This window comes from Lytechinus variegatus, chromosome 2 (assembly GCF_018143015.1).
Source record: "Lytechinus variegatus isolate NC3 chromosome 2, Lvar_3.0, whole genome shotgun sequence".
Taxonomy (NCBI): Eukaryota; Metazoa; Echinodermata; class Echinoidea; order Temnopleuroida; family Toxopneustidae; genus Lytechinus; species Lytechinus variegatus.
In genome coordinates, this window is record NC_054741.1 from 2,480,061 (window position 1) to 2,504,401 (window position 24,341).

Below are 24,341 nucleotides of genomic sequence, written 5' to 3' on the forward strand. Positions count from 1 at the left end.
AATGAATTTGTTATAAAGGTATAAAGAAATGAAATTCCTCCTTAAAATAAATGAAATCACAAAGTGACTACATAATACTATATAGTACATGTAAATTCTTCACATTGTTGAAATCCTTGCTAATATCATCAAAATTATCCTCCTCCTCCTCGTTATCATCATAATCATCATCATCCCACTGTCATCATCAACACCATTATCATCCTCATCATTTACCCCATCACCATCACTTACAAAGATTACTTACCTCTTTGTCTTAGGATAGTAGGTTAGAATCATTGCTCCCATAGCTGATATAAAAACAAAACATAAAAAAAATGCCAAATAAAAATCAATGATCTACTCCTTAACTGACAAATGAAAAGTGTATAGTAAATCAATGAGATTTAACTCATTTGTATAATAAAAAGAGATGCTGCATAAATTATAGTCAATATCCTGGAAAGTTTACAATAGCATATCCTGCAATCCTTTAAAGTTATAGGTGACTAATATGGCTAAATTAGTTCATTGGGATGGTGGTATGAAACAAGTATGAAGTTCTTTATCAACAACCATCGTTGAATTCTTTATTACCTGTCATAATATCTATGACAGGCTGTAATTTTTGCTCAAACTGCGACAAACCGGCAACTGATGATTTTGGTACCAATAGACATTTCGTGAAATTATTTTTTTGTAATGAAAAATTTCCTGACTTCGGAAGGATACCCTCTCCCATATAAACCTGACCAAAAGATTGATATCAAACAGCGCCATAATGCGAGGGATACTGATTTGAAAACTTACGTGTGTTTTCCAGCGTATCCCTTATGCCTTCTGAAAAGTTCTTGGTGAAGGGTGCTTCCTCTGAAAAGAGTGTGATCACATCTTCCCTTGTAATGGTTACCTTCCTATCTCTAATGTAAGGATATATCACGTTGATGCCCTGGTGGGGTGGAAGAAATGATAATCTTAATTTTCAGCCTATTATAAGTAATTGCCAACAGCAGAATTATCAAAGAAAGGTAGCAATCAGATAGCCAGGCCAGAATGGTAATAGTGATTATGATGTAGATGATGGTGAAAATGGTTATGGTAGTGGTGGTGATGATTATGATATAATAAATATGATGATCATGAGGAGGATAATCAAATGTAAATGATGATGATGTAGGTTGCTGATCTACCAGCATATAATATGTCCAAAGTGTGATAGTAAAAAAAGATTTCTTGTGTCAGTATCGTCAATCAATGTGATTGATTTTGGTGCAAATATAACTACTCGGTTGATTCATAATTTGCTTTGTCTGCTTCTGCAAACATTCCAGAACTGACAATAACAACAAAACAGAAAATTTGACAACACTTTTCTATCATTCAGAAAATTGTGGAAGAAAACAAAAACTGGAACTATAATCCCTGTCTTTGGACAAAAGAAGCCTTTCATGATTTTTGACGTACCTCTTGTGATAACCTGAAATCACATGCTACATCATGAGCATCACTCCTAGCCAACACACGCACTCCAGAATTGATCACCTGACAAAACAAAATCAAAAGACATCTTATATATGATGAAAGTTAAAAAAATACCTTGGCCTAAGTCTATTAAATATCTTTCATTTATTTTATTATTATTTATTATTTTTTTTTTTTGGGGGGGGAGGGTAATTTGGTAAATACATGTAGCACATATATCGCATAATTTGGGCCCTTAAGATAAAGCATAGTGATTGATTATACACAATAATAAATGCAATCAATTATTATCTACATAGAAATCGGCTCAGTAACTAAACATTAAGTTACAGGGGCAAGAGGCGGGTTTCATAAAACTTGTTATAATAACAAATTTGCAGTAACAGACTGTAGCTACTGAAATCAATCAATTTGATTGGCTGATAGTAAACTTGCTATAGAAGTTGAGGATTTATATCATAACAAGTCTTTATTGAAACAGGATTCTGGTCTTGAAAAATAGCTTTGATTTGGGTGATTATTCAAGAATTAGAATATCAACTCATACAATTGTAAATACTATATAATTAAACATTATTCCATTTGAACTCTATTGGCTCAAGCACAGTCAAATCTGACTGAACAAGGACCACTGGCTTATATTGGTGTGTGAAATGAGAATTTAGGCTTAAAGGAGAATGAAACATTTAGAACCATATAGCTTGTGTGAAAACAGAAAAATCAAAGAAACAGATCAACGAAGGTTTGAGATAAATCAGGCAAATGAGGTTATGAGCATTTGAATATTGCAATCACTAATGCTATGGAGATCCTCACATTGGCAATGCGACAAAGATGTGTAATGTTTCTTGTGAACAACTCTCCCCAATACATTAGTACATATTTCACTTAAATTGCCTCTTTTATCACATCTATAATAATAATAATAATAATCCGCTTTTATATACAGCTTAATCCATCAGAACGACGTTTCTAAGCGCTTTACAGATATACATGTATTATTACCCCGGTCATCGGATTCAATCAGTCATTCCCGCACACAATGTGTGCACATCCTCCACTCCCTGGGGAGTATCTATCAGTAGATACATGTATTCTTTCTGTATAGGAGGGCATGTAATACCGATTTTTGAAGAATACATGTGACATCACAAATCCTTGTCGCATTGCCAATGGGAGGATCTCCATAGCATTAGTGATTGCAATATTCAAATGCTCATAATTTTCTCATTGTTTGTCCAATTTTTCTCAAACTTTTGTTGATCTGTTTCTTTGATTTTAAAGTTTCGACACAAGCCTACCTATTCCAAATGTTTCATTCCCCTTTCAGTACTACAGAGATATTTGTCTGACAGAGAAATAATACTACCATTCTCATCAGTCCCAGTGAGGCGTTAGACAACTAAATGGGCTCGAAGACACTGAAATAACACACAGCCATGATAATGATTTCATCATAGGAATCAAATTAAGAATGTCCCCTGGATGACCTAATCCTATATAACCCATAGTGGTACAGAGCATTCAATCAATCAACTGTACTGTTATAGGATATGATGTCACTGTGCCAAATCAAGTCAACAATGTGGTTTTGCCTTGAACAGGTACATGAAAACCACTATAGCTACATGTTATACACTCCTAACCCACACGCATAATACTTTTATTAGGCTACATTTGCATGTAATGATGAGTTATGAAAGGGGTGAAACAAAATACACGCACTAATATGAATCTAGGATGCATTCTTTTTTTTTTGAGTCATCGGAAAAGTGCATAGCATGAAGACAAATACGCGCTCTGAAGTTGCATGTGATATTTCTTTTATGCATGCAAAAGCAGTGCAGAGTGATATGCATACAAGTTTACATGCCATAGACACATGTAGAAGAAGAGACATCCACAGTTCAAAATGCACAAAAGCCACTGATGCAGTACTTTCCCAATTTTTCCTGCAATAAATTGTAATTATATAATGTAAAGGTGAAGTTTGTAGCCTAGTTTTTTAAAAAAGAATTGAAAATCACTGGGACTACTACTACTACTATGGCTATCACATATTACATGGAGGAAGGAAGCAGACATACCAATTCACACGCTTCAAGCATGAGACTCCCACCCTCAGGACTCTTGGTCATCCCCCTAAATCTCTTTCTCACGCCTGTATTATAGCCTATCCTGGGCCCTGTTGTACAAAGAGTTAAGATTGATCCGATCAATCGCAACTATGGACGGCCAGCAACATCAACATCTATTATGCATTTTTGTTCAAAATCTTTTCCAGCTGTGATGTGTGTTCATGCAATCATTGTTTTCTTGAAAATTCACTGCGCTTCTCTTTGCATAAGAAGGACATTGTGCAAATTTTTTGCAGAAAAAATTATGACGCTAATGGATTTCCATAGAGTGACGATTGATCGGATCAATCGTAACTCTTTTTACAACAGGGCCCTGATCTACTTTACATTATACATAATGCCTGTGATCTCATGCGGAGTCACAGAAATCTCACACACAGCAGGGCCCCATTTTACAAATATTTACGATTGATCCGATCAATCGCAGCTATGGATGGCCAGCGATGTCAACATCTCTTATGCACGTTTGTTCAAAATATTTTCTAGCTTTGATGTGTATTCATGCATTCATTGATTTCTTAAAAAAGTTTGTACTTCACTGCACTTCTCTTGGACATAGTGCAAATTTTTCGTAGAAAAAATTATGACACTGATGGATTTCCATAGAGTTACGATAGATCGGATCAATCGTAACTCTTTGTAAGACGGGCCCTGGTCTTTGAACTTGGCATCTCTGAGGGGGGGATGATGTAAGGGTGAAATCTAAGTGTAACACTCCAAAGTTCTTCGGTCATCATACCTTGAGCCTTTTGTCATTATGTTCTAAGATGCCTTTGATGAGCTTGTTGGTGAGGTAGATGTTACGTTTCTTGCCCACATAACACCGGGTCAGGAGCTGAGTGATGGGGAATGAGTCTTCCATATCATAGAAATGTCTGTCGACAGAATAGATAACAAAAAACGTTATGAGTTTTCTTTTCATAGTCGCTTTATATTTGAAGAAAGAAAAGGGATAACAAACCATATCAACAGTTTTCATTACACAATTAAGTCTGCTAGAGTCAACCTTTTTCCACATTGAGAAAACGCCAAATTCAAAGCAATTTTTAAGACCAGATAGAATGTGTTTTATACTTCTTGAAAGTCAAATTACCCCTATCTCATCGAAGTCTGGTCCAAAGATATATGACTTACACAGACTCATTTGTATTCCATTTAAAAGCACTCATATCATATCTATTCAATTATATCACACAATCTTGATAAAATCTTGAGTATTTTTTTCTTAACTCATAAAAACTTATTTTCTTAAGTTTGGCTGCCCATGTTATCATACCAGCTACAAATTTCGATATTGATTTAACTGTGACAATATTATATAAATTTGAAATATCTAATTCATCTTTTAAATCTTATAAATCTTACACAATCTTGAATCCTATAGATTGAAACTCAATAAGAAAGGAAGGTTGTGACTGGCAAGTATCCTGTTTTTCATTTGCAATATATATCAACACAATCATTTCATATTATCTTTGTTGTAAACATACATGCAATTTTGTAATTGTCAATGATGCTTCAGATCAGTGAGCTATATTTTCACATGGACATAGATGTATGCAGCATTTCCCCTTATGACCCTTATCAAAATCAACTCAGATATCAGATATGTTCAATTTAGAACACCTTCAATGTGAAGCAGAAGAAAACATGTAATGAAGGAAAGATAGAAGTTTTCACTTTCCTAGGCAGGAGAGCCCCCCCCCCCAAAAAAAAAAACTTCAGAAGTAAAGATGCCATGCATGCTTTGCAACAATGATAAGTCCTTCTTTCTTTTAATGATCATGTCCTTTTGTCAAGGACTTCCTTTCATCTGATCTCATTCAGGATTCCCCCAAGGTCTTACAAAAATCAATAATGTCTTCTTAATCTTGTCACAAAGGAACACACAATAAGCCCAAGTATATTGTGCATGTACTTCAGCATGGCATTACCAGGTGGTGGAACATTGAAGGAACAAAGGATCAGAAATATGTACTGTGCCATAATTAGAATCAGTAAACATTAATCATTTGATACACAAAGGCCCTTACAGGATTGGAGTCCCATTTTCTGGACAATTAATAAGATAAAAAACATGAACATTTGATCTGGGTTTTCTCAACATACGTGCATCAAATAGCAGAAAAAATTTACAGAGTTTATGCAATGTAATATTGTCTCCTATTACTTTCAAACCATTCATGATTATATTGATTGCAAATTTCCTGGACTTGCTGTCTTGTCCAGACAAACAAACCTTCCATGCATACAACAAAAAGGTATACTATCTACATGAATCTTGTTATAGAGGGTGAATAATGCTGATGAATACCAATTTCGTGGGCAGAGAAATTCTAACTAAGAAATTACAACAATGTCATTTTAATGAGGATCATTATTTCCCTTCTAATCTAACTTAATCCATCTTAGCTATCATCCCCAATGTCATTAAACTTTGAATTTGAGCTATACCTTAGACATGCCAATGTGGCTTTTTAACATATTTTATGTAAGATATCCATAGAATGATATTGATTAGTTAATCCCTATGCAGATTAAGTAATCCTAGTATGAAAGGGATCAGCTTACTTGATGGGTGGCCAGACATCTTCTCCCTCCTTGAAGAAGACAAAAGGATCTTCCCTGAAGATTGTAAACCTTGCCCTCTTGGATGGAGGTCTGTGTTGCCAATTTGAAGAAACAAAAGGTATATGATAATAAATTATTGTTATATTCATAACAAACTAAACAAAATGTAGAAAATCATCATAGTCATTCAATAAGATGTTCATTGATTTTTTTTCACTAAGAAGCAATCTTTGTTGATCTAAATTAGAAGTCAGGTAAAAGGTAGTCCAAACCAGCCTGTCAAAAATTATATTATGGCCATTCTAGCAGTCAAAGTGAGTAACGTTGGAAAGGATGACTTTAAAAATGTAAAGTGAAATCAATTATTCATACAATAAAAAAAGTAGTGCAGAAAAAGGTACGGTAGTGAGAAACTATATAATTCAAGATATAAGATATAAGATATTTAAGATATATTCCACTCAATCAACATACCAACCAACTCACGAATACAAATCAATGGACCAATCAGTCAATTATTTACATCATATTTATCACTAACCATTATATCGACAATTTCATACAGGATGTTTCTTTAAAAAAAGGTAACCCAATTCAAAGAGTAAATTGTATTTTTATGATTTTGTGATTTTTATACCATAATACTATGTAGTTCATGGCCTTTAACCCTATCTAGGCCGGGGTATTTTCGGAGATCATATGGCAGGGGGGGTCCCGGCCCCCCTTGAGATCTTGGCTGTCAACCACGCCAAAAAACTGGCAGCAGGTTGTCTGGGATATAATCTGCAAAATTCTATATCAATTTATTTCATGCGAATTGCTATTAATTGATTATGCTAATTTATACGAAATTATTATGTATAATCATACTTTTTTTTAAGTTCCCTAAATGAATCTCCAAATGTTCTAATTTTTGGTGTACAAACTCTTTGTGGTATTCCTAGCAAATGTAAATGAAAAAAATTTGCAATATCAAATCAATTTCTTATGTATTACATTATTTTTGCAATTTCTTTGTTTTTGGACCTTTTATTTTCTATTGCTTTTCGATGAACTTTGTCAGGGGCTCTTAAGATCATAAACAGCATAAAATAAATTCATTTAGACTAGCAAAACTAAAAATAATCATACATTTATGATTTCTGGTTGAAAATACAATTTGCATTGATTTTGTACATGAAATCACGTATTTGAGAAATTTTTCGGTCTTACATGCACTTACAAAATGTTGCGTAATTTTGGAACCGCATACTCGGGTCTCGCAAAGTCAGTCTCAAAGGATGCGCAAGACTAAAAAATAAAACGTCAGAGAGCGGCGCAGTCAAAAAAATTTTGTGCGGCAAAATATTGCCTAGATGGGAACAATTTTAAACCTTACTTCAATGTTAACTTTGTAAGGGGTCACAGATTTATGGTCTTTTGATCATGAAGGGTACGAAAATACTACTTTTTCCATGTTTTGGTTTGTAAATTAAAACTGATGAGTTGTTCTATTGTACTATGATATTACAACAATAAAACATGTAATCTTCATATTGCTGGCCTTTGAACTTTGGTTACCTTTTTTTTAGAAACACCATGTACAGTAACCTTGAATATCAACTTTCAACTATGAAGAAAAGAGCAGACCAACCCCATTTGAGAACCACTGGCTTCCTTTGGTTTCTCAGATTTGTCAGTTTCTGTACTCTCCTGGCTTGTGTCGTTAGTTGAGGACACTGTTGGTTCATCTGTAACAGCAGACGACACATCCGATTCATTTGTCTCCCCTGCAGCAGACGACACATCCGATTCATTTGTCTCCCCTGCGGCAGACGACATATCCTCACTGGTATCCAATGCTTCAGAAGATTGTTCTAAAGAGATATCATCTAAGGAGAATAGGGGAGATATCATATAAGATGGCTATGGCTACAGTGCAATTTCGGCTACAACATCTGCAATAAACCACTATTTTGGTGAATTGCTAATAAATTTAATATCACTATATCCACGTCAGTCATAATTCCTAAGTATAAAGTCTTTTTTCCCTTGTTGAACAGGAGTGGTTGGCTTTACTCTGCAATTCCTCACTTTCTATTTGACACATTTATTTCTTTAAAAGTAAGGGTACTTTGATGGTACATGTAATTTTGTTGGATTCTGTTGAAATAAAATTTCATAATCATTACCACAGAAGGGCATTGAGTCACATTAAAATAATAATAATATGCAACATTTATATAGCGCTTAATACAAATGTTTTTAAGCGCTGCATACTATTACCCCGGCTTTAGCACGGCTACCCTGATCGGGCGCAATGAGCATTCAAGGATTCCTTCCTACCGGGTACCCATTTACTACACCTGGGTTGAGAGTGGCAAATGTAGATAAACGACTTGCCAAAGGACATTAGTGCTGCGGTGGGATTTGAACCCTGGACCTTGTGGTTCCAAGTCCGAAGACTTATCCACTGAGCCACGACACCTCTACAACCTAACTAAAAAATCACTGAATCAACTCTGCCATATGCTGTGACCATATTGATACAGTTTCCAACATATTTGAAAAATTTGGTCTTGTCTTTACTCCAAGACCAATGTTTGTGGCAAATTTCACGAGCGCTGGTTACAAAATGAGGACTTGGTCTCATTATTCCGAAGCAATTAATGGGGCTTCTGAACCAACTGTTGATTACGTACCTTGTGAGGTTTCTTTGTCATTGGTTTTGTCTTGTTTCATCCAAGGTAGTGGTCGTGTCTTCTGAAGAACAGCAACAAAAAAGCCTCCTGTGTCTTGATGATGGGGTAGGATGCGAACACTGAAGAAAAACGCAAAATGAAATACTTAAAAGTACATAATTAATACAGTGCGTCCCACAAAATAGGATACCCATTTTTAGAGATAGATTTCACAATTATCAAACATGTTTTTTTACAATAAAGTAAAATAAGTGTAAAATCTTCTTTAATTTGAGACCAAAAGAGTAGCAAATCGTGCATGCATGGCATATTACAAACTATAAATATTGAGAAATATCAGAAATGATTTTCGCAGAAACTCATGTGAATCTGAATCCACTCTAATTTAAGAGATCAGTGAGAGAAACTTAACAAAGAATACAAAAGAAATGTTAATGAGCAAATTGTTGAATGTGCAGAATCATCGTATCATGAACTAATCTTGTTCAACTTTTCTGCGCAACCTGAATTTGACATTGAAATTTCAAACTCGTCTTGCTCATTAATGCGTGAAGTGTTTGTCTCATATTACATGAATTTAAATGATGTAATTTGTATAAATTAATTAATTATCCTTTGAAGAAAAACATGGGAATCCTGGTTTCCTTTTTATCTGGGATGCACTGTATGTTAATATTTTTTGATAACTGTGTCCAAGGATATTCAAGCAGTCAAAGTGACCGAACACTGTGAACGAAAGACACTTAAGGTAAAGAAGAATCATCATAGATCTTGATCGAGTAGGACATAGGACAAGTACAACAAATGTTGTGAAATAACTAACTGAAAATAGAGTATACTGAATATCAACAACACATATATATACACAAGTGGGAAAGGGTAATAATTAAACTTGGAAGTTTGAGAAAAGACATGTCTATCTGAATGTCATGCCTTTTCTGCTAAATTTCCCAGCAATTAATTCTTTCCTACAAAAATCTGCTGCACATGATTTTATACATGGATGAGGTTGTGAGGTCTTAGGGAAGGAATCAGAATGGAGGTAAAATGATGTGTAGTCTTTTTAAACAGGTGTTTGCTGAAGCAAGTTTGACTGCTACCACTATCATGCTATTTTATTTGGTGCTGGATCTTTCATCGAGTTAGACCCTGGCCTTTCTTGGTTTTTGCGTATATTACGCTGCTGTGTTGGGAAACAATGAGAAAATAAACAAATAACTAACACAATATGAATTTAATGTTTGCTTTCATCAATAGTAGTCATCAACCCTTGAAAGTAAAATGAACTCACCATCTGGTTAAATTCATATCCTTTGCTTCCTCTTCAGATGGAGGAAAGAACGAAGGTTTGTATCTTCTTCTTTTCTCCCGATCTTCTCTCTCTTGGACCTCCTCTAATGATGTGAAGATCTGACCCTTGTCATCTATCACCTAGATTTAAATAAAAACAAAACAAAGGAAGGCTAGATGAAATCTCAATGGCACAAACTAAAATCCCCACCTCTTTCTTGACCACAAAAATAATATATCATACATCTACAGTTTCCAATCATTTTGACCTTTGCCTGTATGACCCCCCATCTAATCAGGGACCTGTCTTATTGAAGAGTTGCGATTGATCAAAACTAACATGTATGTTTGTTCAAAATATTTTCTAGACATGATGTATATTCCTACATTCATCATTCTCTTGAAGATTCAGTGTGATTCTCTTTGTTCACTAAGGAGATTGTGCAAATGTCCTGTAGAAAGAAATATGGTATGGAGATGTATTTCCATAGAGTTGAGATTGATTGGATCAATCGTAACTCTTTGTAAGACAGGGCCCTGATCATCATTCTCAGAAGCCAAGTTAGAATATGATACCTCAAATGGTGATTTGATCAACACCAGGGCTCTGTAACAAAGGTTTGCGATGATTGCAAATATGAAAGAACCACACTGATTGGTTCCTGGTCAGTATTTCAAACCAAATGAGCGTGTTAACACTGTAACTGATTGGTCAGTTTATTTAGCAATTGATCGCTAGTCTTTGTGTTACCGAGCCCAGAACAATCAATTATTAGGGATATAATGACCATTTAAGACCTTTACAAATATAAACAAAATTTAAAAAATGAATTACAATTCCATAAATTCATGAGGTTCAGAACAGACAGCCTGACCCATGAATAATGAAATGAATATCTGGTTTCTTCTTACTAGGACCCTGTGACATAAAGCTTTGCGATCGATTATGTGTGATTGCGTTGAATATTGCATATGATCAATCGTAGATATCAGCTACATGATGAATTGCTATGCTTTATATTACAGGGCCATCTACAAAAGAAGTGAAGAAATAGAAAGCTCATCCTTAATCTCAAAGATCAACAGGAAAACCTTGAACAATGTTCAATTAAAAAACCCAAATGCTTCAAATGGTAATCATCAAAAGTCCACAAAATTAGTTCAGAAGAATCTGATTACCTTCCAAGTTGTTTTTCCTGGGATACGTTTCAATCCAGGCAGTTCATCAGATACATCAACTAACTCCACAGCTCCTGCGTGTGCACACAAAAAAGAGAAGGGGAACAAATTCACTTGAGAGTCACTTTCTGAGGATAAATTAAGTAGGGTTTGAAAAATTGCGAAGAGGTAAAACTCCACGAAGGAAGAAGATTGAATAAGAGTGAAAAAAGGGAGGGTTGGTTGTATTTACCTTCACATTGCTTCAAGACACCAGCAATAACGGCTTCATTCTCGACGGGATTAAAGGAGCAGGTTGAGTAAACCAATCGTCCACCAACTGCTAGAAGCTCTATCCCTCGAAGAAGTATCCTTCGCTGGAGCCTTCAAGAAAAAAATTAAGCATTTAGCGAATGAATATAAACCTAATGAAAAATATTTCAACTATTCATAATTGAAGAGTAACGAGGAGAAGACTACAATTTATTATTCATGAATTTCCAATGCTATTGTTCCCCCATTTTTTTTAAATTTCTGCTGCAGATGTGTTATGGGCATGTTTTTGCTAAGCAACATGGGACATCAGACGTCGCAAAGGCAGAGCTACCAACCACACTTGACCAAAAATCATATTATTTCACCAAAAAATCACATTTTTAGACAAAAAATCATATTCATACCCATCGTGTACTTTCCTACTAAACATCTTTGAAAGGTGACAAGGGCCTATGTCCGCCATGCTTTGACAATCTGTCCAATGGAATGCTTTGCAACTTCAATGCAGTTGCATTTGCGGCATCGTACAAAGCCCTATTAATCACAATTTTATTCTTAAAAAGGTTGTTCATGACAACCTAAAAGCTTGCAAGAGATTTGCTAGACATAGCAACAAGTGATGTAGGCAAACTGAATTCCAAGTGGGCCTGTTGTAGTCTATTCATTGATGGCAAGTGAAATAAAAGTCTGTCACTAGGATTCCAGGAATGAAACATCCATGAATTTAAATACCGAAGTAAACAGGCCGATTCAGAACACAGATTGGTTGCTGTTTGCACGGTACACGGGCCTGTTTCATAAAGACTCAACTATAATAAATACCATGAAAACCTTGATTGTGATTGGCTGCTGTGCCCTGTTACCATGGTAGTTACCATTCATGAAACAGGCCCCTGGACCACATTCCAGATCATCAAGGATGTGACTCTACCCAGTAACCATCGCAGATTTAATGTTTTAATCAGCAAGCCTCCTGCTTCTACATGGTAGTTTCCCCCTATTTTGCACACAAAATGCAGATTTTGCATCCCCATCGAGTTTGAGTGAAAACAGCCAACTTACGGATGAAGGTTGAATCCACTCAGAGGCGTCCATCTCTTCCAAATGGCATAGTTCTTCCTCATTGTACCATCTCCCCTGCAAAAAAAGAATTATTCTTAATGTACATGTATGATCAACTGCGCAATACAAAAATAATATTATTATTATTACCCGGCTATGGCATTCAAGAAATTTCTTCATACCGGGGTTGCCATAATAACCCAATGCCTACTGGAACTGAGTGGTCCCTGTGAAAAGTCTTAGGGAATTATAGAATCAACTTCTTAACATGTTAATAGGGCTTCTCTACACCAGTCAAGCTTCTATACTTCTGCACTTCAAGAATATTACCAGGAAAAGGAAACTCAGACTTTACCTATATTTGTGAATGACCATAGCCCCATAACATAATGCCTAGTAATTAATCATGGAGCTTATTTTTACAATTGATCACACACAATAATTAATGCAATCCATAGCAGGGATGGGGCGTCATGGTCTACTGGTAATGAATCTCGTCTTTCAATGAGAGAAACATGGATTCGATTCCTAGCTATGGCATGTTTTCCTTCAGCAAGAAATTTGCCCGCATTGTGCTGCACTCAACCCAGGTGAGGAGAATGGGTACCCGGCAGGATTAATTCCTTGAATGCACCAAGCACCTTTAGCAGCTGGAGCTACAGCCGGGGTAATATACATTGCACCTTTGAATAGGAAACTAGATAAATCTGCACCTCATACATGTTATATATCATTACCAATCAGTTTTACGACCAATTACAAAGCTTTATTTTACGGGGCCCTGGACACTTTATGGCCAAGTACAAGCTCGTCATTGACTATTATTTCACTTGTTTTTTGTTATCCATACACACAAGCAAAGTTTTCACAGTATCTATATTCCTTGCTACTTACTGGTTATAAACAAGAAATATGTGACAAAACTTCTCTCATGTCCCACCAAAAGTGGAATTAGGCTTCAAACAAAAGGTTTTCTTTAGTCATTGTCAGTCAATTCCTTTCTGTCTTTCTACAAGTATGTAGTATTTTTCATCCCATTTACAATGAAATGAATGAATGAGAACTCACTAATCCCAATGGAACTGAACATGTAATAATTCTTATGCTCTAAAAACACTCACCCACATGGAACATCACAGAGTATCCTATCATACTCGACGTTGGTCATGCCTCCATTTGGTCCTGGAACCTGTAACCGTGGAAACACTGATGCATCATGGTTAACGACCATGCAGCATGGGCTGTTGAGTCTCTTAGCTTGGTGAACCATGATATAACAACGCTTGTTGTCACTGTCATTGCCGATCACAAAACCCTCTGAAGATAAATGATGATAAAATCAACTCAATGATAGCCACTTACTTAAATACAAGTGTGATCTTTCCCAGATTGTATAAAAAGACTGAACAATTGGTCTTATACTCAGTATTGCTCAGATCATTGAACAGTCAACATTGTAAGGTCTGAATCAATAAAACTCATCCCTTTTTCATTTTATTTTTAAAACTTCTTTTGGCGACCATGCTTTATCACTTTAAAGAATTTGCAGGAATGTCAAAAATATATATCGTGAGTTATCAAATTCTCAGAAAGAATAGCAATACGGTTTCACTGCAAACGGTTGCTCTTCAAAAGCTTTCTCTACAACTAAATAAGTCAAAGCAATCACACATGATTTTCTGAGCATGTTACTCTCAACAGAGTTCGATCAATTTATTATCAGTGACCCAAAAGTGCTTTATAAACAAACCTTCATCATCATTTTGAGGCAGCTTCTTCATTTACTCTTAAACATCATTACCAGCTATAAACTTTAACCTCACTTGATGATTTGCCTTTATTATTAATTACCTGGCCAACCCATAGTCTCTTCAGCGTGAAGCATTTCAATGAGCTGAGCCGTCTTAGACCCGGGAGCAGCGCACATGTCTAGGACTTTGTGATGGGGTTTGACTTGGAGTAAGAGAGGAGGGATCATGCTCACGATCTCTTGACGACTGATGTTACCCTGCAGATTGGCGACAGATATTCCCAGAAAGCAAAAAATATTGGAATGGAAATTGATAAGGGGCAGAATTATTTTAGAGGGGTATCCATCTCAAATTAAAAAGTAGTTTTCAGAGGAAAAAGAAAAATCAGACAAAATAGGTGAAAGTTTGAACAATATCAGACACTGTTCTCTTTTAATAATAAGAAAGTTTGGTAATCACTATACCTATGGTCCTATGGAGACTTCAAGTTGGCCGCATTTGTGATGACATAGTGGTATGAGGCAAGGACTACTCTTCCATTCACTCCAATTCATTAAACGGCTAACATTCAATATTTTACTTCAAATCATATCCTTCTTAATTATGTTTTTCTGCCAAAATATATTTTTCTTATGAGGACATAAAACAGTATGCTACCTTTGTTTTTTTTTTACAACTACCCAAGGGGAGAAGTTATCTGGAGAAAACTACAAGTCCTTGATAATGAAGTACATGGTGTTATATATAAGAAGAATTGTGAAAGCAGTTACATTAATCTATTAGTTATTTCCCTTTAAGGATAGCCAAGAATTGTAAAGAACATTCCAGGATGTCTTTTTATTATGCAGGCCTTGCCTATTTAAAGGCCAAGGAGTTTTATTGTTGAATAAGGAAAAGCCAAACAATAGAATTGTATTGGTAGTGGAAATGAATAGGCTTAGGTATTTTGTTTACACTGTTGATTTCAATGAGGTCATTCAAGAGTGTTCTGGATTTTGACTGCTCCTGAAAGGAGAAAGTTCTTTTGGAAGACAATTCTAGAAGCTTGTAGATTAGTCGAAATTTGAGAATGATCTAGAACACTTGTAATTAGTATAAAAGCTGCAGATTTTTCAAGATGATCATCACATCATATGAGAGCAGGAGATCACATCACATCATATGAGATCACTTCACCAGATCAGATCAGAGCAGTTTATGCCCACCATCAATGAACTGTTTGCAGTTATTTTGAGAGAGAAATTATCAGTTCTCATCAACAACATCAACCTGTTCAATGAACACGTTTCAACCCATGGATTGCTGAAATTAACTGTTAATCATCATCAACATCGTCTTCACGGACATTTCAACTCGTTACAGTGACTTTTATTATTCATCGGACTTCAACATCAGTTTCATCATCGCCATCATCAATAAGGAATCTTCCCAGCCTACCTGGAATATATATATTGGACTATAACAGTGAACTATAACCCTGGATTGTACATCGGACACTTCAAGAGATTTATGTAAGATCATTATTTGTTTTATTTATGTATAATTATTTCCTGTAATAAAAAAAAGGAAATTAAACTTTATGCATCAATTTCTTGATTGTTATTTGTTGCAGTATCGTAACAAATAATTTTGGGGGCTTGTCCGGGAAACGGAAACCAAATTTGTATAAGCCAATTTGAAATTAAAAACAGTTTTTTCTGGAAACGAAAACCAATTTGAGACGAAAGTCAATTTGAAACAAATCTCAATTTGAATTGGAAACATTTCGGAAATTTTTGGAAAGTTCTAGAATATACTGTACTGTGTTATTACTTGCTTGTATTTGTGTATATTCACTATGGCTACATTTGATGTTGAAGAATTTCTTGCAATGACAGAATTGTCATATGATCATTTGAAGTCACTGAAGAAAGATGATTTGATAACAGTTTGTGATCATTTGGGTGTATCTCTAGCCCCAGGTTTAAAGAAGGCAGAGATAATTGACTTGTTAGCTAGTCACATGAAGCTTACAGAGGAGTCTGAAATTTCTGTTACTGTTTCAGATGATGCTCAGATTCAACTTGCAAAGTTTGAAATGGAAATGAAAATGAAAGAGAATGTCGAGAAAGAGAAAATCAAAGAAAACCTTGAGAAGGAAAGAATCAAAGAAAACCTTGAGAAGGAAAGAATCAGAGAAAACATTGAAATGGAGAAAATGAGATTGGAGTACCAGTTAAAGTTGAAAGAAATGGAGTTAACTCATGCAAATACTAATACTAACTCTGTTAAAGATAAATCTCCCCAAGGCTTTGATGTGGCGAAAAACATTCGCCTTGTGCCAAAATTTGATGAAGAGGGAGTTGATACATATTTTGTGTCATTTGAAAAAGTGGCCAAGAGACTGAATTGGCCCGAGGAATACTGGACTCTTCTCCTCCAAAGTGTTTTCGTTGGAAAGGCTGCAAAAGTCTATTCTTCACTCTCTGAAACGCAATCATGTGACTATGCTACAGTAAAAGAAACAATTCTCAATGCATATGAGTTGGTACCAGAAGCGTACAGACATAAATTTAGGAACATGCAAAGACAATCAGGCCAGACGTATGTTGAATTTGCTAGGGAACAAGAAATGATGTTCGATAAGTGGTACAGATCACTGAAAGTTGACAAAGATTTTGTTCACCTTAGGGAAGTTGTCCTCCTAGAAGAATTCAAAAAGAGTCTTCCTTTTGGCATTAAATCTCACTTAGATGACCATAGAGTTACTGAAGTCAGTAAAGCAGCCATAGTAGCTGATGAATTTGAGGTCACACATAAAGGTAGTGGAGATAGGCCTCCTTTCAAGAATTATTGGAAAAAGAAAGGTAAAGGGTCATTTGAATCCCACAATAAACCTAGTGAGGGAAAATATGCAAGCAAGGATAAAGACACTAACAAGAATCAGGCTAGTGCGGGCACAGAATCAACCAAAAGGTCTGAGAGTCGTAGTTCCAAAATTTGTACTCATTGTCATAAATCGGGACATTTGAAAGAATCATGTTGGAAATTGGTTGGAATGCCAACCAAAACTAAGAAAGACATGGGTTTTGTCAAGCAAACAAGTGTTCCCTCGATGGAGTTTGTTCCATCAGAGCCCAATCAAGATGTTGAGAGTGTTTCTCTGGTATTTGCTGATAAAGTCAAGCAGGTTGATGAAACTTTTAGAAGTTTTTTGCATGATGGTGAAGTATCCCCTTGTTCGACTGGTGCTGCTGGTAGGTCAGTGGTGATCCTTAGGGATACAGGGGCTGCACAGTCCCTGATGGTGCCAGGTGATTCGGCTCTTCCTCCGGAGAGTTCAGAGAATGCCAACGTCTTAGTTCAAGGTATTGGCCCAAATTTCATGTCGGTTCCTTTGCATAAGGTCGACTTAAAGTGTGACCTAGTTAGTGGTCCTGTGATTATTGGTGTCGTTCCAGAATTACCCATGAAAGGTGTTGATTTCTTGTTAGGTAACGACTTGGCTGGAGATAAAGTTGTTGCATCTCCAGTGGTTTCGGAAAAGCCCGTTGAGGTAGCTGAAACTGAATTGTTGCAGGAAGATTTTCCAGGGATTTTCCCGGATTGTGTTGTTACTAGGTCTCAGACTCGTAGAGCTGAAAAGGATGATGCGGAATCTGCTGATGTAGAGGAGAGTACTGATGTCTGGTTAGCTGAAACCTTTTTCAAGGATTTGAATGGGGATAGTGTTGAAGGCTCTGTTGCTAACAATGATAGTTTGTTTAGTAAATCCTCCCTTGTACAGGCACAACAGGCAGACCCAGAATTAAAAAGCTTGTCACAGAAAGCATGTTCTGAGACTGAGGCTGATAAGGTTCCTGAGTGCTTTTATGTCAAAGATGACATTTTGATGAGGAAATGGAGACCTCCCCGGAGACCAGCTGATGAAGATTGGTGTATAATTCACCAGGTTGTAGTTCCTCCTTGTTACCGCACAGATATTCTGAAAATGGCTCATGAGTTACCTATGGCAGGTCATGTCGGTATTCGGAAGACAGAAGATAGAATTATGAGGCATTTCTATTGGCCTAAGATGCACAAAGATGTTGTGCATTTCTGTAAGACATGTCACACATGTCAGATTATTGGTAAGGCACAGCCTTCTATCAAGCCTGCTCCATTGATACCCATTCCTGCATTTGATGAACCTTTTACTAGGGTTCTTGTTGATTGTGTCGGACCCTTACCCAGAACGAGGTCGGGTCACAGATTTCTCCTGACGATTATGGACTTGTCTACACGGTTTCCAGAGGCGATACCTTTGAGGAGTATCACTGCGAAGACAGTGGTGCAGGCGTTAGTGCAGTTTTTCACTAGGTACGGTCTGCCGAAGGAAATTCAATCTGATCAAGGGTCAAATTTCATGTCAGGAATATTTCAGCAAGTTATGAAGGAGTTGGGAATAAAGCAGATTAAGTCCTCTGCTTATCACCCACAGTCCCAAGGAGCGTTAGAACGCTATCATCAGACTTTGAAGACCATGATTAGGGCTTATTGTGAAGACTATCCCGATGACTGGGACAAAGGGATCTCATTCCTACTGTTTGCAACTAGGGATTCCCCGAATGAGTCCACAGGTTTCAGTCCATTTGAATTGGTCTATGGTCATGAGGTTAGGGGTCCCCTAAAGCTTATCAAAGAGAGGTTTATGGTTCAGAATGATGATGTAAACCTTCTAGACTATGTGTCAAAGTTTAGAGAAAGGCTCTCAAAAGCTTGTGATGTGGCTAAGGAACACTTGAAAGAGTCGCAGGGAAAAATGAAAGCTCAAGCTGACAAAAATGCAAAAGAGCGAAGTTTCAAGCCTGGAGACAAAGTGTTAGTGTTGTTGCCTTTGCAAGGTGAGCCCTTGAAAGCTAGGTTTAGTGGTCCCTACATAGTCAAAAAGAAATTGAATGATGTCAACTATGTGATCAGTACCCCTGATCGAAGAAAGTCTCAAAGAGTTTGTCATGTAAACATGTTGAAAGAATACTTTGAGCGAGAGGCTAGTCAGCCAATAGGTACAACACAGGTCAAAGAAGAAGAAAAACATGTAAATGTACATGAAGAAGAATGTTATGGAAAGACAGATAATGAATTGTCTTATACAGATGTATCCAAGAACGAACCATGTGGTATAAAGTTATCTAACTCAGAGATGTTAGGAAACATGGATGAGGCATTAAAACACCTGCCTGAAGATCAAAGAAATGATATATCTGGCCTGTTAAGAGAATATGAGAATGTATGTAAAGACAAACCAGGTCGTACACCTTTAACTGTACATGATGTAGACGTAGGTGATGTAAGACCTATCAAACAGAATCCTTATAGGCTCAATCCAAGCAAGTTGGAAATGGTGAATAAGGAAATACAGTTTATGTTAGATAATGACATAATCGAACCGAGTCAGAGTAGTTGGAGTTCTCCCATTGTAATGGTTCCAAAGCCAGACGGCTCTCAGAGATTTTGCATTGATTACCGGAAGGTAAATGCAGTAACTAAGACTGACTCGTATCCAATTCCTAGGTTAGAAGATTGTATTGATAGGGTTGGAAATTCTGCCTATATCACAAAGATAGACTTGCTTAAAGGATATTGGCAAGTGCCACTGACTGACCGAGCCAAAGAGATATCAGCCTTTGTCACACCCGAAGGCTTATTTCAATGCAAAGTCATGCCTTTTGGAATGAAAAATGCACCAGCAACCTTCCAAAGGTTGACAAATCAAGTGATTGCCGGACTTGACAATTGTGTCGTATACATAGACGACATCCTAGTATACAGTGATACTTGGAATGATCATCTGAATCATTTGCGAGCACTGTTTGACAGGCTGGACAAAGCCAATCTAGTAGTGAATCTGATGAAGAGTGAATTTGCCAAGGCAAAAGTCACATATCTTGGTCATGTGGTTGGTCAGGGGCAAGTGCTACCAAGAGAAGCCAAGATACAAGCTATCTTAGACTTCCCAATTCCCACAACTAAGAAAGAATTGCTCAGATTCTTAGGTATGAGTGGCTTCTACAGGAAATTTGTTCAAAATTTCAGTACTGTGGTTAGTCCTCTGACAAACCTGCTGAAGGCAAAAGTGAAGTATGTTTGGTCTGACGAATGTCAAAGATCATTTGAGAAATTAAAGGCCATTTTGGTGAATGAGCCTGTTTTGGCAGCTCCAAACTTCACAAAGCCATTCAAAGTAGCTATTGATGCATGTGATGTTGGAGTAGGAGCAGTATTGCTCCAAGAAGCTGAAGAAGGCATCGAAAAACCAGTGTGCTACTTCTCTAAGAAACTCAATCGGTTTCAAAAGAAATACTCAACTATTGAAAAAGAGGCCCTGAGTCTCGTACTAGCCCTTCAGCAGTTTGAGGTGTATCTAACCAATGGAGAGATTACAGTCTATACAGATCACAATCCTCTTGTGTTTTTGGAGAAATTTAAAACAAAGAATCAAAGACTGTATAGATGGAGCCTAATGCTCCAACCATTCCCTTTGAAAATTGTACACATAAAGGGAAAGAATAATGTAATTGCTGATGCTCTATCAAGAGTATAAAAAGTGAAATTATTCATGATTTTGACCAAGTGTGTCATTTGAAGAAAACATCTTTGATGTTCATTTATTTTAACATGTTCGTTAAGTACTATATCTTTGTACACGATAACTGTAAATGATTTATCAAGATGACTTTGAGCAGTTAAAAGAAAAAAAAGTAATCTTAAAGAAACCTTTACTACGGTAAAGCTTTCTTTTCCCCGGTGGGGGAGGTGTTATATATAAGAAGAATTGTGAAAGCAGTTACATTAATCTATTAGTTATTTCCCTTTAAGGATAGCCAAGAATTGTAAAGAACATTCCAGGATGTCTTTTTATTATGCAGGCCTTGCCTATTTAAAGGCCAAGGAGTTTTATTGTTGAATAAGGAAAAGCCAAACAATAGAATTGTATTGGTAGTGGAAATGAATAGGCTTAGGTATTTTGTTTACACTGTTGATTTCAATGAGGTCATTCAAGAGTGTTCTGGATTTTGACTGCTCCTGAAAGGAGAAAGTTCTTTTGGAAGACAATTCTAGAAGCTTGTAGATTAGTCGAAATTTGAGAATGATCTAGAACACTTGTAATTAGTATAAAAGCTGCAGATTTTTCAAGATGATCATCACATCATATGAGAGCAGGAGATCACATCACATCATATGAGATCACTTCACCAGATCAGATCAGAGCAGTTTATGCCCACCATCAATGAACTGTTTGCAGTTATTTTGAGAGAGAAATTATCAGTTCTCATCAACAACATCAACCTGTTCAATGAACACGTTTCAACCCATGGATTGCTGAAATTAACTGTTAATCATCATCAACATCGTCTTCACGGACATTTCAACTCGTTACAGTGACTTTTATTATTCATCGGACTTCAACATCAGTTTCATCATCGCCATCATCAATAAGGAATCTTCCCAGCCTACCTGGAATATATATATTGGACTATAACAGTGAACTATAACCCTGGATTGTACATCGGACACTTCAAGAGATTTATGTAAGATCATTATTTGTTTTATTTATGTATAATTATTTCCTGTAATAAAAAAAAGGAAATTAAACTTTATGCATCAATTTCTTGATTGTTATTTGTTGCAGTATCGTAACAATGGCCAATGGGATAGTTGTCCCTGTCACATGTCATTGTTTACTTTATATCCATTCGCGAATAAGAAATTTACATAGTCTTGGGAATCTAAGTGCAATTCTAAATCATATTCAAATCTTTGTGAAACACCCCCCTGGTCTGAAAAATCATTCAACTACAATACTCACACTCTCAGTTTCTGAGATGAGAAAGAGATGAAGTTTTTCCAGTGTTGGCATTTTTCTGATGTTTTTCCTGCTGAGATTGAGCTGCCAAGCCAGTTCATCAGGATACCTACCCATAGACAAATAGAAAAAGAAACATTACTGTTAAATGATAGCGAAATAATCAGGGTTGGCATGTTTAGACGGTGTGTTTTAAAACATGTTTTAAAAAGCGTTTTAAAACACCTGTTTTTTTTTTACCAAAAACTGTGTTTTAAAACACCGCAATTTTTTAAAATGTTTTTTTTTTACTTTTATTTTTTAAGTGGTGTATTATTTTCTTCTAACTAACTCAAACTCTTTCTCAACACCACTCTTTTTCTTTCTCTTTCCCCAAATTATTCTCCCCTTCTCCATCACTTTGTCATGTTCCTTTCCTCCTTGTTCAATTGTGCACATCAATCAAATATCTGAGTGTTGTGCTCACTTTTTGGACAGGGAAAGAAACACTTTTTAAAATGAGCTCAAATACATGTACAATATTTTACAAATAGACTGTAAAACTGACATGTACTCTTGAGGTACACACAAAAGCAAGTAATGATTCAGTACAACATTTACACAACATAAATCTTGTATAGGTTCCTTGCTTATCCAACTATCTCATCATTGATAAAACGATGGGGAATATAGGAAAGATGCTATAAACATACTGAGTGGATTTCCTACTAAAGATGTTGCAGATGTTGGTTAACGTAACTAACTGTTTACAAATCAAGTTGCACACATCAGGAAACATGATTGCAAATTACATGCAGGCGCAGCTCCAGGAGGGAGCCGAGCCGGCCCCCCCCCCTATTTTTTGACAACCTGCAGAAAAAAGTGTACTCTTTAACTTGATAGAAACCCGAAAGGAAACCCAAAATAAGGTGAGGGAAGAATTGGAAAATAGACTTTATATACAAATTTTGTATCCTCTTCATTAATCACTAAAAACCGTCCTTATTGAGTCCCTTACTATAATAGAATTTCGGCTCGCGCTTGCGCTCGCATTGTTTAGTTGGATACTTATTGGTTTTTCATGATTATAAAATCTCCTCAGAATCTTCAGGTCTAAGGACATAAAATATCAAAGAATTTGAGCTCGCGCTTCGCGCTCGCATTATATATTAAGACCACATGAGATACCTTATCTTGTTTATAACAATGAAAACTAACATATACTTAAAACTTCAGTCTTTAGTTAGGACTACCCCCTGAAAAAAAAAAAAAAATCAGATTACAGCGGCCAATCGAGTAAAATGTTGATGAAAATATTTTTCGGTCCCCCCTATTGGCGAAAGCTGGATCCGCCCCTGACATGAACTATAATTCTAGTGCCAGATTACTTTATTTTGGTTCCAATGTCATGGGACTTACTAAAGGCTAGACCGGGTTTTGTTTTTCAAATAAAAGTCTCTCTCAACATAAAAGAGAAATCTTTGTGTGGATGATTAACCTCTTAAATCAGGAAAATGAGCAGAAATATATTGACATGATAGATGTTTTTTTATTGGATTACTGGAACTCAAATGATCAAACACATGCAGAATGATGTACAATATACTTCTTAACCAGGAATCCGGTTAACATACAGAACATATCGATGAACAGAACATGTTATCGATGACTTGTAGTGGTGTATAGTGTGGGTTGGTATGGTGTGTTGTGGTGTGAGGTGTGTGGTGTGTTTTTGGTGTGGAGTTTTAGGGGTATTGGTGTGGTGTGGATGGGTTATTTGTGTTTTTGTAGTGTGATGTGTTGTGATTATTTTAATGTCGAACCGGGGCCCATGGATGTGTTGGACTGGCACCGTGCTTGAGACGTTTTCCCCCCTCGGCACCAGGTAAAGTTTTTCAGTGCAGCTGCCCTTGCAGCGTATCATTTTGTTCTGGGTCAGTATTAGGTCTTTGTGTATATTATTTAATGCCATTAGTAATTATTTATTATATGTTATATATTTTTCTTTGAATACCAACAGCCGGAATATGATTTTTGTGCCAATGTAATTTTTATTTTGAGCATGACAATAAATTTTGAATATCTGAATATCTGAATATCTATAGATTAAGTGATTACATATTTGACTACCCCACAGTTCCGTATTTAT

The 24,341-nt window shown here is 36.3% G+C and overlaps 1 protein-coding gene across 1 annotated transcript in view; it reads right to left on the reverse strand.

Moving 5' to 3' along the window:
- The window catches only part of LOC121407058 (RNA cytosine-C(5)-methyltransferase NSUN2-like), a 34,881-nt gene that overhangs the window by 2,642 nt on the left and 7,898 nt on the right, over positions 1 to 24,341 (reverse strand). The window contains exons 5-18 of the mRNA XM_041597974.1: positions 22,217 to 22,322; positions 14,489 to 14,645; positions 13,759 to 13,954; positions 12,638 to 12,712; positions 11,553 to 11,683; positions 11,321 to 11,394; positions 10,143 to 10,282; positions 8,852 to 8,970; positions 7,804 to 8,041; positions 6,171 to 6,260; positions 4,339 to 4,474; positions 1,444 to 1,521; positions 790 to 928; positions 248 to 290 (exon numbers count right to left, since the gene is read on the reverse strand). Coding sequence (XP_041453908.1) covers positions 248 to 290; positions 790 to 928; positions 1,444 to 1,521; positions 4,339 to 4,474; positions 6,171 to 6,260; positions 7,804 to 8,041; positions 8,852 to 8,970; positions 10,143 to 10,282; positions 11,321 to 11,394; positions 11,553 to 11,683; positions 12,638 to 12,712; positions 13,759 to 13,954; positions 14,489 to 14,645; positions 22,217 to 22,322 — 1,722 coding nt within the window. The remainder of the gene's footprint in view (positions 1 to 247; positions 291 to 789; positions 929 to 1,443; positions 1,522 to 4,338; positions 4,475 to 6,170; positions 6,261 to 7,803; positions 8,042 to 8,851; positions 8,971 to 10,142; positions 10,283 to 11,320; positions 11,395 to 11,552; positions 11,684 to 12,637; positions 12,713 to 13,758; positions 13,955 to 14,488; positions 14,646 to 22,216; positions 22,323 to 24,341) is intronic.